This window comes from Cheilinus undulatus, linkage group 23 (genome assembly GCF_018320785.1).
Source record: "Cheilinus undulatus linkage group 23, ASM1832078v1, whole genome shotgun sequence".
NCBI classification, from domain to species: Eukaryota; Metazoa; Chordata; class Actinopteri; order Labriformes; family Labridae; genus Cheilinus; species Cheilinus undulatus.
This window is the reverse complement of record NC_054887.1, coordinates 24,232,066-24,246,935: the sequence shown is the minus strand read 5'-3', so window position 1 is coordinate 24,246,935 and position 14,870 is coordinate 24,232,066. Positions and strand designations below refer to the sequence as shown.

At 39.4% G+C, this 14,870-nt stretch overlaps 1 protein-coding gene across 2 annotated transcripts in view; it reads left to right on the top strand.

The window, feature by feature from the left end:
* The window catches only part of si:dkey-97m3.1 (fatty acyl-CoA reductase 1), an 89,252-nt gene that overhangs the window by 70,397 nt on the left and 3,985 nt on the right, over positions 1–14,870 (top strand). The window contains exons 5-12 of one of the 2 annotated variants that reach the window (XM_041780569.1): positions 1,516–1,693; positions 5,696–5,740; positions 5,832–5,950; positions 7,899–7,928; positions 8,145–8,212; positions 12,678–12,849; positions 12,936–13,065; positions 13,873–14,000. In XM_041780569.1, the coding sequence (XP_041636503.1) occupies positions 1,516–1,693; positions 5,696–5,740; positions 5,832–5,950; positions 7,899–7,928; positions 8,145–8,212; positions 12,678–12,849; positions 12,936–13,065; positions 13,873–14,000 (870 nt within the window). The remainder of the gene's footprint in view (positions 1–1,515; positions 1,694–5,695; positions 5,741–5,831; positions 5,951–7,898; positions 7,929–8,144; positions 8,213–12,677; positions 12,850–12,935; positions 13,066–13,872; positions 14,001–14,870) is intronic. The other variant, XM_041780570.1, reaches the window with a different exon arrangement.

Genomic DNA, 14,870 nt, shown 5'->3' with positions numbered 1-14,870 from the left:
ATACAGTGGTCCATTTAAATATGACGTACCTGTCACTAATCCCTGCTTGCATTAATGCTGCTGCTGCTGGCAAAGTTTAACCTCTTCCACCCCAGCCTCCTCCATTATAGCATAAAGCTTATTACACCCTCATATTCAGATTCATGCTACTGTGAATTAATTGATTTGAACTAATTTAATTGTTTTCAGTATGCATTGACATTGATGTTTTCATCCATATGGGAGTTTCTATCCATGTGCTCCCTGGAAAGCATGCTGCTTGACTAACCCAGGGAGCATCTTTAGATAAGAGCCTTCACCAATAAGTAAACTGTATATCCATTTTGCAATAGAATGGTTGCATGTATGGCAAGAGCCTGGCTGAAATCATTTTTATTCTCATGTTCTCTCAGTGCCCCATCATGATAGAGTAAAAACAGAATTTAAGCAATCTTTTTGCAAATTTATGAAAAGTAAATAACAAAAAAAACATCACATCGGCATAAGTATTCAGACTGAAAATTTAGCTCAGATTCCTCCCATTTCCTCTTGTCTTTGCTGAGATTTTTCTACAACTTGATTGGAGTCTACCTGTGGTAATTTAAATTGATTGGACATGATTTGGAAAGGCACACTCCTCTCTATAAATGTCCTCATGATGCATATCAGAGCAAATACCAAGCCATGAAGTCAAAGAAACTTCCTGCAGAGCTCAGAGACAGGATTGTTGCAAGGAACAGATCTGGGAAAGGATATAAAAATGTCTGCTAAACACAATGGCCTCCATACTTCTCAAATGGAAGAGGTTTGGCCCACCAGCTGGAAGAAGAGCCTTAGTGTGACGAAGAACCCGATGGTCGCTCTGACTGAGCTCCAGAGATCCTGTGTGGAGATGGGACAAAGTTCCAGAAGGACAAAGATTACCTGGTCTAGTGAAAACAAGATTGAACTGTTTGGCTTCAGTTCTAAGCATTATATCTGGAGGAACCCGGGCACCGCACATCACCTGCCCAATACCATCCCAACAGGGAAGCATGGTGGTGGCAGCATCATGCTGTGGGGGTGTTTCTCAGCAGCAGGGACTGGGAGACTGGTCAGGGTTGAAAGGAAGCTGAACCATTTAAGTTCTAAGTAAAGTGTTGAAATTTTATGTCAATGTGATATTTCAGTTTTTTCTTTTTAATAAATTTGCAAAAAAAAAAAAAATCAGTTTTCACTTTGTCATGATGGAGTAGTGAGTGTAGATTATTGAGAGAAAAAATGAATTTAAGATTGTAGCATCAGGCTGCAATGTAGCAAAATTGAAAAAAGTGAAGGGGGTCTGAATAATTTCTGAATGCACTGTATAAGCCTATGTCTTGTGAATCTTCATTTTTATCCAGTCAGACAGGTTTTATAGATTTATATTCAACCATTAAACCAACATGAATAAAAGAAGTTAAAAATGATAAATGATGATGAACTACAGTATAAATAAGCCCCCTGGCACTGTAAATGTCATGTCTCTCTTTCTGAGCTCTTCATTTGTGTCTTCAGGTGGATGGACGACGGCATCGTGCGTGACATCACACCGCGGCTCATTGGGGACCGGCCCAACACGTACACCTACACCAAAGCGCTGGCTGAGTACGTGGTGCAGCAGGAGCAGGACAAGCTCAACATTGCCATCATCAGACCCTCCATCGTGGGAGCCAGCTGGCAGGAACCTTTCCCTGTGAGTTCCCCGAATGTTCTAGTAAAATATTCAGATGAGTCAGGTCACATTTTCTTGATTAAAGGCTCATTACGTGTCCACCTGTGACAGCAAAACCAGTGAAAGTGAGATATTGATTGATGTAATCCCACACAGGTCAGTACCGCCCCTCTGTGGGTTTAATCTTAATTGGCGCAGGATTATAGCAAAGTGGTTAATATCTTGGCTGTGGAGACACAAGATCACGCTGAGTCGTTGAACAGCAGCTGGGATGGCGGAGTTTAGGGTGGGGAAGAGGACAGAAATGGGACACTGGGAGCAGATTTACACAGACACTCTTAATGTCACATCAGAGGGTGAGGAGGGCAGACAAGTTCATGTAGAGGCTGCTCTGACATTTCACTACAGCTGGGATTAAGCTGCTTTCAGTCAAACTGCTTGTGTAATATTTAGATTTGACTGAACTGTCGACGCAGAGCATTTACTACTCACTGCATAAGTAAATAAGACTTTATAATTTCAAAACAGGACACAGAAATAGATATTCTTGACTCTCAATAGTGAGTGATTCCATGTTTAACCACCAAGAAATGCAGGTACACAGTCTAATCTGAACAAAAATGTTGCCAAGATTGCTTCAAGAACAAAGGAATCCCTGCTAACATCAGAGTTAAAATGCCCTTTTTTGGGGGGTAGCGGCAGTGGATAGAGTCAGAAACAGGGTCAAGAGTGGGGGAGAGACATGTGGTAAAGGGCCTCAGGCCGGATTCGAACCCTGGCTACCCGCGTACGTGGGGAGCGCCTTTAATCACTAGGCAACCTGCTCCCCAAAATGCCCATTTTTACAGCAAAAATATATTTTTTAAGGTATGACATAAAGGTAAGATATCATAAAAAACACACTTTTTAGTATTTTGGCACATACATCTTGGATATCTGGAGTATCTACCCACCCATAAAATGTGGAATAAGTCCTTCCTTTGTAGTCTATTAGGTCTGATAAGACTAATTTTGATGGTCTGCTAAGGATTTGTGCTCTATAAGGAGATAAAAAAAAAATAAAAACTGCTATTAAAAGAATGCAGCCGTACTGGTGGCACACACCAAGGAAGAAAAGGGTGTGGTTAGGAAGAACTCTTTTGCATTTAAAGAGAGAAACAACAGAACTGTGTACTTGTTTATTCAGTGCTTAATCTATGTTGTACAACCCTGATTCCAAAAAAGTTGGGGCATTGTGTTAAATGCAAACAAAAACAGAATGCAAAGGTTTTCAAATCTCATAGTATCTTTTTTTTTTTTTTTTTTTTTTTTTTTAGGATTTTTATTTTTGGGCCTTTTTCATGCCTTTATTAGATAGAGGAGGACAGTGGATAGACTCGGAAACAGGGAAGAGAGGGGGAAGAAACATGCGGGGAATGGTGCCACAGGCCAGATTTGAACCCGGGCCACCAGCACATAGGGTGACTGCCGGCGTGCCCCACAAATCTCATATTTAACCCATCTTTATGTTTCACAATAAAATACAAGCAACATATCAGATGCTGAACCTGAGACATTTTACCATTTCATGAAAAATATAAGCTAATTTTGAGTTTGATGGCAGCAACAGTTGCTGGAGTTTTTGGGGAGGAATGTTGTCCCATTCTTGTCTGATATAGAATACTAGCTGTTCAACAATTCTGGGACTTCTATGCCAGATTTTTCATTTATGATGGACCAAATATTTTCTACTGGTGAAAGGTCTGGACTACAGGCAGGCAAGTTAAAGAAAAAGGAATCCCCACTAACGCCGAAGTTAAAATGCCCAAAAATCGTTCTTTTAAGGGGAGATATAAAAAAGCACACTATTTGTATTTTTGCACACATCTTGGTTATCTGGAGTATCTTCCTACCCATAAAATGTGACATTAGTCCTGATAAGATTAATTTTGATGCTCTGCTGAGGAGATATAAAATAAGAACTGCTTTGAAAGAATGCAGCCGTGCTGTTGGCACACCCCAAGGAAGAGAAGGGTGTGGTTAGGAGGAACTCATTTGCATTTTAAGAGAGAAACAACAGACCTGTGCACTTGTTTATCCAGTGCTTAATCCATGTTATACAACCCTGATTCCAAAAACATTTGGATATTGTGTAAAATGCAAACAAAAACAGAATGCAATGGTTTGCAAATCTCATAAACCCATATTTCATTCACAGCAAAACATAAGCAACATATCAGATGTTGAAACTGAGACATTTTACTATTTCATGAAAAATAAGCTTGTTTTGAATTTCACAGCAGCAACACACCTAAAAAAATGAGGGACTGGGCCTTGTTTACCATTGTGTTGCACCCCCTCTTTTTTTCACAACAGTCTCTAAACGTCTGGGGAGTGAGGAGGCCTCTCTAGTGCAACCCCATACCATCAGAGATGCAGGCTTTTGAACCATGTAACCGTTGTAACAAGCTGGATGGTCTCTCTCCTCTTTAGTTTGCAGGATACAGCGTCCATGGTTTCCAAAGAGAATTTCACATTTTGATCAGTCTGAGCACAGAACAGTTTTCCATTTTGCCCCAGTCTCTTTTAAATAAGCTTTGTCCCAGAGAAGATGGTGTTGTTTTGATCGTATTCACATATGGCTTCTTCTTTGCATGATACAGCTTTAGCTTGCATTTGTGGATGGCACAGTGAAATCTGTTGACAGACCTGTTACCAGTTAGTTGCAAAATCCTCCCTTCTGCTGTAATTTACCACTTACTTCTCCAGCCTTACATTGCCCTGTCCCTACTTTTTTTGAAATATCTTGCTTCAGTCAAATTCAAAATAATGAAATGCTTACATTTCTCTGTATTCTGATATGCTGTTTCTACAGTGAATAAAATATGGGTTTTTTGCTAATCACTACATTTTGGTATGTGCATATTAAGCCATGTTCCAACTTTTTTAAAATTTGGGTCATATTTTGATAAAAGTACAGCATAGATGATGCATAATGATGACATAAGACTGAGTTAAAGGTATTTTTGTTATTTTTGAATAAAACTGCTTGTTTTCCTTAAAAGAGATAATTTCTCCAGATTTGCAGAACATGATTAAAAATTGCCCATTGTCACAGGAAGTGCAGCAAATTATCTCTTTACAACAAGATAAACAAAACAGGACCTCAAGAAAAACCTCAAATGTACTTATGAGTGAAAAGAGAGTAAAATAAACCGTATGGATGCATGTTTCTTTTGCCACTGATGTTCAAGTTTATAGTGAGATTAGATCTGCCCCTCATGTGTTTGTACACCTTCCTGTGAACCAATGGCTTATTCTTCAGAGATTTACAAATACCTCTGCGTACCAGCGCTCACCAGACAAACACAGGAAAGTGCTCGTTTGTGTGGCGTCAGGAAATGTAGGCCTTGTTTGTGCGCGCTGGGACTCCTGGCTCCACACTCAGCCTTCAGTCGTAAGCTCAGCCTGGCAGCGGCTCTTCAAACAGCCCTGCTCACGCTTGGCCATGCAATCGCTCTGGCAGCTCGTGCCAGTGGGTGCTGCGAGGCAAGGGGGGTGGTATTTATGTTTATGTGTTTACAACTGCAATATGCATCCAGATCTGTCTGATTCAAGCTCCATAGCTGTAGATATTGAAGCATGTGATGCCAAATATCAATGCAAAGGTCGATCTTTGTGCCATTTTGGTCTGGCATGAAGCCACCAGCATATTGTGCTGATAAAAACACCTCTGGCATATTCCTTTAGAGCAGTTTATCCACGCTGGAGCTTGTTGTTATTATTATGTGGACTTGGGACATAATGGCCCTCTTGTCCCACACATAGGAAGCTGTAGCAGTCTATAGCCAGTGCTTTCATCCATTTTAATGGACTCTAATTGAAGTCGACAATCACTGCTGCCCGGCTTCATCTGCTCTCCCACCACAGAAAGTAACATGACCCCGAGTAGCTGAGTCAGCGGCCACACAGAGCCGCACACATGTTTGGATCTATAACTTAATGTCCATAAAGTAACTCATGCTGTTGGTTCTCACACGTCAGGGCTGGATCGACAACTTCAATGGCCCCAGTGGAGTCTTCATTGCTGTAAGTATAATATATTCATCTAAAAATAAAATTTAATACATTAAATCCTGATAGAGCAATATCAGGAGTCATAACATGCTTCTGTGTTCAGGCTGGAAAAGGGATCTTACGCACGATGAGAGCAAACAATGACGCAGTGGCTGACCTGATCCCGGTGGACGTGGTCATAAACCTTACCCTGGCTGCAGGCTGGTACACGGCTGTACACAGGTCAGTGTGAGAGGAAGAGATTCTGTCTAAAGCTCTCTGACCTTATAAAGGATGAGTTCACAAATGTTTAAGTTTGATGTAAAGTAAGGCAGATGGTCTGTGTTCTTTTTAAGCTTCAGTGGAGGAAAGAAAAGGAAATTATGTACAAAATAGACTGTACATTTTGAAGATTTTTACCACATTGAAGAAACTGAGTAGCTAAATCCTTTTATTCATTTCTGATAACTGCCAAAAAAGACTGGATTGTTTACAAACTAAAAACTCATCAGGTGGAAATATTTGAGATTTGTCATGAACAGAAGGGGAGAAAAAGAAAGTTTTTCACTTTATACCCCTATTTGAAGCAGAACTTTTATCCCATTTATCCGCCCAGCTGTGATCATCCTTTTTTGATATTTATTCCATATTCTTTATCATAATTCACGTGTCTACGCTTTAAGCATTTTTGTGAGAATATTTCCTCTTTGATATCCAAACAGGTGGTGGACAATCCAAATAAGAAAACTGGAATAAAATGTGTTATTTTTTCTTGAAAATTTGTGAACCAATCCTTTCTATAATGTTTGTTTTTTTATTTGTAATTAATTTTTTTTTTTTTTGGCATGAAAAGCATGTGTAGCACTGCCAAAGCAGTGTACAATTAAATCAATTCATTATATATTCTACAAAATTAAGAAATACATTATTACAGTGGATTTGTAGTCAGGAATATCTGTTGATGGTCTTTCTCTCATCTACACTCAGTACCACATAATGACAAAGATTAACACTTAAGTTTCTCTTGGACAGTCTATGATAATGACCTCAAACCATTTCAGCACAGTGTGTTTTAACTTTCACCCTTTCTCATTTTGTTTTAATCTTGTTTTTATTGTCACCTTTTTTGTCTCAAAGTCATTGTAAATGAGGGGAAATGAACCTCAATGATTTCCGAGACTTGAACGAAGGTGAAATGAAATGAAATTAATCGTGGACATTTTTGCTAAGTAATTAAAAAGTAACAAGCTTTGCACACCTAGATTGGGAGATTATCTGCCATTCTTTGCAGAGCCTCTCAAGCTCAGTCAGGTTGGTTGGGGATGCCAGTGGACAGCCATGTTCAGGTCTCTCAGGACTCTGGCTGGGCCACTCTGGGACATTCACAGAGTTGTCCCTTAACCTCTTCAGCATCAGTTCTCCCTCAACCTAGACCAGTCTCCTGGTTCCTGCTACTGAGAAACACCCCCACAGCACGATGCTGCTACTACCATGCTTCACTGTTGGGATGGTATTGAGAAGGTGATGAGTTGTGCCAGGTTTCCTCCAGACATAATGTTTAGAATTGAGACCAGACAGTTCAGTCTTGGTTTCATCAGACCAGAGAATCTTGTTTCTCACAGTATGAGGGTCCCTCAGGTGCTTTTTTGCAGCTCCAAGTGGGCTTTCATGTGTTTTGCAATGAGGAGATTGTTTCAACTAGTCAATCAGGCATAGAATTAGGCTGCAACATAACAAAGTTGAAAAAATAAAGGGGGGTCTGAATACTTTCTGAATGGACTATATAAGCAGAAGTTTTCTGTCATGTTTTTAAAGTTAGGATTAGGGAAAGAGAGATTATTTTTGCCTCAAGCTGCAAGGAAAAGATGGTGAGAGTTAGCAGGCAAAACTGACAGAAGAAGCAAAATAATAAAGCGTTACTAGGGAAGAGAAATGGGTCAAATTTTGTAAAATCACATCGCTTTAGTTTACTTCAGGTCTTGAAAGTACACTATCATGAAAAAGCATTTTTTTCCCTAAGGGCATGGCAAAGAAAAGCAGCTCATCTTTTACATTTAAGATTATTGGGTCATTTAACCAGGAAGCTCTGGTTTTATATTTGATCTTCTGAATGTAATAATGCATCACCATTGACATTTATAGTATGATGATCTTCGTTTTCATGTATCTGATAATTTGTACTTATTTTCAGAAGGAAAACAGAAAAAGAGCAAACTCTAAGTTAAGTATTTAAGAGATTAATCCCTCAGCTGTATGTCTGTTCTGTACTTTGTTAGCACTCTTGAAGGTCTGCATGTGGTGTCTTAGAGAGAACTACACTCTTCACTGTCTGTTTACATACATTTTGATTAGCACCATAGTTTCATAGCTCTCCTAGTGCACACTAAAGTGGCTTTATTTTGGTATTATCATGACCCTGCTCTCTCTCACCCTGCAGGCCTAAAACAGCGCTGGTGTACAACTGCACGACCGGCGGCATCAACCCGTTCCACTGGGGAGAGATCGGTATGTACACGCTTTTCTTTGAGGTAACAGACACCTGTGGCTGTAGGTGGATATTTATAGAGACATCATTGTCTGTGTCTGATGGTTTCCCTCAACATTGTTGTCCCGGTTTATGTTCATCATCACAAATCAATACTCCCTGTTGTGACATAATGTCCCTGTGATGTAGTCAGGTTGTCTTTTGGTTGAAGCTCCTGTGGGGAGTGTCTGCCCCCTGCTGGAGAGGGGGAAGATGGATTTAAGACTGAGTGTTGCGGATAAAAGAGACTTGTTTGGCTTTTAATAAGACATTTCAGGATGTGTTAGCTTATTTGCTTAGTTTTGTATTTCCAGTCATAAACTCACTTCATTTGAAAGATTTTTGATGTGAAGGCATATTTAAGGATTACTATCAACTTTCAATATTTTTTGCATCTTGTCTTTTTATTTTACCCACAAGTCTTAAATAATCTCAGTTTTTTTGTAATAGTTTATTTATAGGCTCCTTTCAATGCACTTAAGGTCACGTCCAAGGCAAAGTTAAAACAAGAAATACAGATGAATTAACAAAAATATACAGACTAGGAAAAACTGTTGGTTTGGTCATGTGGATTAGTTGCCAATAAGAACTTCTGAGTTTGAGAAAGTTGTGTGACAACCAGGATTTGATTGCCTGTAACTATTCACAGGAAGGAGGGACAGAGGGTGGGAATTAGGTTTAGTGTAAAGTTGAGTGTCATCCATGTAACAGTGAAAGTTGATGGTGAATTTACAAAAGATATAGCCAAGAGGAAGTAAATAATAAAAAATGAATAGTAGGGGGCCTGGGACAGAATCCTGGGGAACTGCAGTAGAGAGTGGAAAACAGTGGGATTAGTAAAAACATGCAAGAAAATTATCTAGATAACTGTTGGACTCAATTTCATAAACTTTACACAGAGATTCATGGTTCTCAGAGGATTTCTACTTACATTGGTGATCCTCAAGCTTTCATTCAGCTTTTGTGGCAGGTTAAAGTCTACTTCGTCTAACTTTAATGTCAGAAATGGACAGTTTGAGTATTGTTAAAAAATTCAAAGCCCCCTTAGGATGAATCTGGCCAACTTTATCAGTCTTTGTCATATCTTATAAGGAGGAAAGCATTCAAAATTTGAAGTTAAGGGAGTTGAAATCTTAAAATTCTTGTTGAATCAAACCACACCAACTTCAAATTTGTAATTTTTCCAACACTAACATAAAGAAGCATAATGAATTTACTCTTTTGTTTTACCAAAATGCTGGACAGTTTAATATTTATTTAGAAAAATGTAGATATCTTTACATAACTTTTTCCAGCAATTCATTCAGAAAACCTTTTCTTTAACAAGGTAAATGCAAACATGCTTCCATACTTGCTTTATATATTTTGTATTGTTTAGCCACTGTAACCATGCTAGCACAGTATAAAAAAAGATAATGAATGCGACAAACGAATACTTTTGCATGTTAGCTCTGTCAGTGTTAGCATACTGATGCTGTGTTTTGAATTAAAGCAGCGTATGTGAGTAAAGCTTTCAAAAAGAGGCCTCTTATGCAATGCAAAGTTGTAATCTGAAGAACATTGTAAACTGAAAGAGCAGTGATTGTGATGAAATCGGATTAAATAATTAATGAAAAATACAACTTAACTACTAAAAGATGCAATAAAGATCTGGAGGCATGGAGTTCCTGTTAGTCTTTATGACTTCTTGTGTTTGAAATCACACACATGTAAATTAAAGCCATTCAAGTATAAATGTGTGATAGGGCTGTCAGCGTTAATGCTGAAACCACAATGACGTCAAGGTCCAGAGTAACCCATTACACTTTTTAAACTACATTAATTGTGTCCTGTTTTGGGCATCGTGGTTAAACTATCAAGCAGGGTAGCACCTGGATGCTAGTCACCATAGCATCTCAAGTAATGAAAGAAAGTCTCAAAAAGTCTCATTGCATTGTACTTTACTAATGTTGTTTCCTGCCAAAAGTTACTTGTTTTCTTTCCAAATGAAAGCAGGTTTTATCTGAACAGGAAGTAAAGCATCCGTAGGTTAAGACAGTTAGAACTAATAAAGTAAAATCCTATCAAGAAACAGTTGGTCAAGAAAATTTCTCAGTTTATTTGAAACCTTAACTGGGTTACTTACACAGAGAATGTAACCGAACTGGACCTGTGTAAAAGCTGTCACATTAATCAGTTTTATCAATAATAGAACATAAACATATCAGATATTGAAACTGAGACATTTTACCATTTTTTTTATTATTTACTTTTTTGCAGCTTTATGACATTTAGATGTAGCTAGATAGCTGTTCTTATTATAAGGTCATGACCGCAGCGGTGAAACCACACAAAGAGTGAATCCGTCTTTGTTTCTATCCCGGCGGTCATCACCCACAGCAGGATTAGAGGGTCCGTGTGTGTCAGACCGGCAGTATGTCCAGCGACCCTCTCCTCTCCCCTCGTTTCCTCTCCGATTAGCAGACATGCTCCTTTCACCGAGGAAAAATTGCTACCAGATGGCCCGTAGCGAGATTAGCCCTCATCGCCACGACTCGCTGTTATGAGAGCAGAAACATGTACTTTAATCTGAGAAATTAAGAGTGAAGCTAATCTGAAACCTACAGATCAGAAATATGAAATATAAAAAAAAAAACAAGTCCTAAGCCCGCCGGGGGGCAGTTCAAGGTTAGCGGCGACTCTCCAAACCAGTCTGCGAGGGGCCGAGCCACAGCCGGCTGTCACCTCAAATTTGGTCATCTCGAGGCCCCTGCAAACCGCCATATAGGCCTATCTGTTGCTATGGAAACAAACCAGTGCGGGGCCTAGTTTGCGTGCTGAGTGATGTAATGTCTGTAGTCACATGGCAGCTCTCTGTGTCCCTGTATGGCTGCTGTTTTCAGAGGAGGAGGAGGAGGAGGGTCCGGCTGTGCTGCCCGGCAGGGGGAAGTGGCACTGTGTGGCTCTTTTTTTCCGCCTGATGTTCTCCCGATGGCCAGAGCTGGAAATCATGTTATGATTAAGGCCGGACAGGGTTCCTGGAAGTCCTGATCCATGTGTACAGACTGCAGACTGTGCTCACTGTTTCTGTTCAGTGGATGCTGAAAACATGGGCCCTTTGAACCTTTTTTACAGGACTTTAACTTTAGTTTTTATTGCAGCAAAAGATCTACAGTTGAGTCTTTGAGCAGGGGAAGATTAAGATAATAAACAAATACCCCTTTTCAAAATCTGGTGTTGAAATTATTCACTAAAATAAAAGGTGGAGCCTTTTCAGCACAACATAAAACACAATATTAAAAAAAGCTGTATGAATCCCACAGATAGAGACGCACCGATTGTTTAAAAAGAGATGAGAGAATACCGATGTCAGTGTTTAAAATAACAGTTTAGCCGATGACTGATAGCTTTGTTTTCTTAGTTTGTCTTTTGATTTAACACTCCCACTGTTCCAACATATTTCTCATGTATGGCTATGAAAACAGATCAAAGTTTGTTCAACAGGCAACTTCTTCTGCCCTTTAAAAAAAAACAACTCATCTTTGATTCAGCAGTGAGGTATGCTTGATGCCAGCCTTAAGCTAATTGGACTCAATGGATAAACATTGGCTATAGACATTATTTGCCGATGACCGATGTTTATCAACATTGCTGATATCAGCTGATACCAATGCATCTGTGCATCCTTACCCTTACAAAATACATAACACTTAAAAATTCTGTGTTTGGTAGAAATCTTCAGGATCTCTTTCACAAAGGTGACCTGGTCAAGAGGTCAGCAGCACACAATAGATAATACCTGTTCAAGAGTCAGATTACAAACAGGAAGTTTAACAAAAAATAATGTAGAAGTGCAAACTAGTTCACATTTAACCAAAAAAAGATTGTAAAAACTCTAAGGTCTGAGTAATCAATGAAGAACAGCCATAAATAATGATGTCATCTGCATAAACATGATACAAGGCATTTGATAGGTTAACACCATGGACTGTAGAAAGTATTGGTCAAAGCCTGTGTGACGTCAGCCGTCTGCTCACAATAGGTGGACTCAAACAACTTTTGAAGCCTATCCGTGGTGGGCTCCGTATTGAAATTGCTGTCTCAACCAAACTTTGGATCAACCTAACGGCAAACAAGAGCCCGCCCACTGAGCTCGACTTCCTGTCAGCTCAGCTAGCACTAAAGCCGTTCTTGTGGAGATAGCGTCTGCCTGTCAAGCTATTTGTCAGTCAAATGAGACGTGCCAATCAGTGTGCAGTGAGGTTTTTGCCTCAGGCTTCCTTGTAAGCACAAGATAGTAGGAACATGTGTTGTTCCAGAACTGTGTGGTCAGAAACTGTGGAGGCCTCTTACTTTTGGTTGAGTTGCATCTTCATAAACAGGGTTGAAGTAGTTTTTCATACTTTTTTCTTAGAGCTTTATTTCCTTTATTTTTCCCGTGTTCATAAACCGTACATTTTGTTTCAGAGCACCATGTGATGTCGTCCTTCAAGAGGAACCCTTTGGAGCAGGCTTTCCGCAGACCAAACGCCAACATCACCTCCAACTACCTGATCAACCAGTACTGGATCCTGGTCAGCCACAAGTTCCCCGCCCTCATCTACGACCTCTTCCTGCGTCTGTCAGGACAAAAGCCACAGTGAGACTCTCGGCTGCCTGTCATACCAGATAAAAGACACCTCAAGTTGTCAACCTCTGACCTCTTGTGTTTGTTTGTCTCTGCAGGATGATGCGTATCTTTAACCGCCTGCACAAGGCCATCAGTCTGCTGGAGTACTTCAGCAGTCAGGACTGGGAGTGGAACTCAGAGAACCTGAGCATGCTGATGAGTCAGTTAACCCCCGAGGACAGGAAGGTAACTTTATCCAAAGGCATGACTAAAATTTCACTCTGGAGATTGTCTCAAAAGCCTGATTGTCAAAAGTCAGTGTTAGTGAGTTGTATGTGCTATTATCCCATCTTTGGAGGAAAATAATGTATGTTTGCTTCCTCTTCAAAGCTGTAATCTGAGTTATTTTGTAGAATATAGTTGTAGTAATTAAAAGAGAGAGACTACTATAGATAAGAACTTGGTTAGCAGCGTTATTTCATAGCTTAAATTTGAGAGCCTGTTTCATCTCCATGATAAATAAAGTTATACTAACTATTAATTCTTCTTTTTACTAATGATGTTTAGGAGTGTATTTCAGTAGTAATACAATAATTTGACATAAGTAAGATGTCTTTTTGTAGTAGTATTGCTGCTTTTATGTTGATTAATGATCTGAGTGTTTCCTCTTTAAAGGCTGAATTATTGCTTTTACTCATAAACCATAATGTTGTTGAGAGAGAAAGCACTTAAGGACATTTTCCATCTGTTCCCTGGAATCATTCTTCATTTTTATTGTATAAGGGGCTCTAGTGCTCCATCTAGTGAGTGAGAGAGGTACTTCACATTAACGTTTGTCCTTAAGACTGGCTGTGGCTCCAGACTGACACTCTCCAGACCATCTGTTTTTGATTTTTACTATGATTTGTTTATTTTTTTCTTGTATTTTGACATACAGTTTTCTTAAATCCAGTAAGATGGAGAAAAACAAAAGACAAAAAATGATAACTAATACAACGTCTATGGTTAAAAGACTTAATTATCAAAGAAGGCATCTTTTTTTGTCACTTTCAGACATTTAACTTCGATGTGCGTCAGCTGAACTGGCCCGAGTACATCGAGAATTACTGCATCGGCACCAAGAAGTACGTCCTGAATGAAGACATGTCTGACATTCCTGCTGCCAGGCAGCATCTGAGGAAGTAAGTCCAACACAAACTTCAGCAGTCAGTCAAAACAAAGCATTTAAACCACTCTGTGTAACAAATACTAGCCTGCATCAAGAAGAGTTTTGGGGACATCCTCATAGTTATAACATTTCTATTGCCATTAGTCTCTCAAACAGCTAAATGTGATATTTATTTACATGTATTTTTATTGCCTCTGTTTTTCTCTGATATAGCATTTTCCTCTGTCTATTTCTGTCGTTTTTGGTGTGGTTTGTGTGGTTCTGCTGGCTGTGAAGCAAACTGAGTCTTAGGCGATGATATCATTAATGCTTGAAATTTTAGAGGGTTTTGATGGTGAAGGAAGATGAATAAGAGTTGGCAGAAACCCTCTAACCATGTTTGCTATTTCCAAGATATTTGTCTTGAACTTTAGCTTTTCTGTCATTCTCATGTATTCCTGAGTGAATGCCTTTTTGGGTATGAAGATGGTCTTATCTTCGGTTTACTCTCAAGAGCCGTTACTGGAACTAGCTTGAATACAAGCCCACTTTCAGGTTGATTTTTAAAAGATTTATTATATAGAATACCCTTATTGTGCAGTTGTAAAGACACTGATAACTGTGACTGTAAAAAAAATACTAGAATGAATTTATTTAAAAAATTATTAGCATTTTAAAGCTTGGGGTGCAGTTAGCTTATGGTGCATTCCAGTTGATCTCAGGAATTCTGATACCAGTTGGATACATCATCTAGAACGCCACCTGAACTCAGAATTCCAACTCAGAAAGTCAGAGCCCTTCTTGGGGGGGTGGGAAAATGCGCAGAGGCTGCTCTTCTCAAAGCATGGGTTCAAATCTGCCCTTTGACCTCTTTCCCCTATGTCATCCCCCACTCTCTGAATAT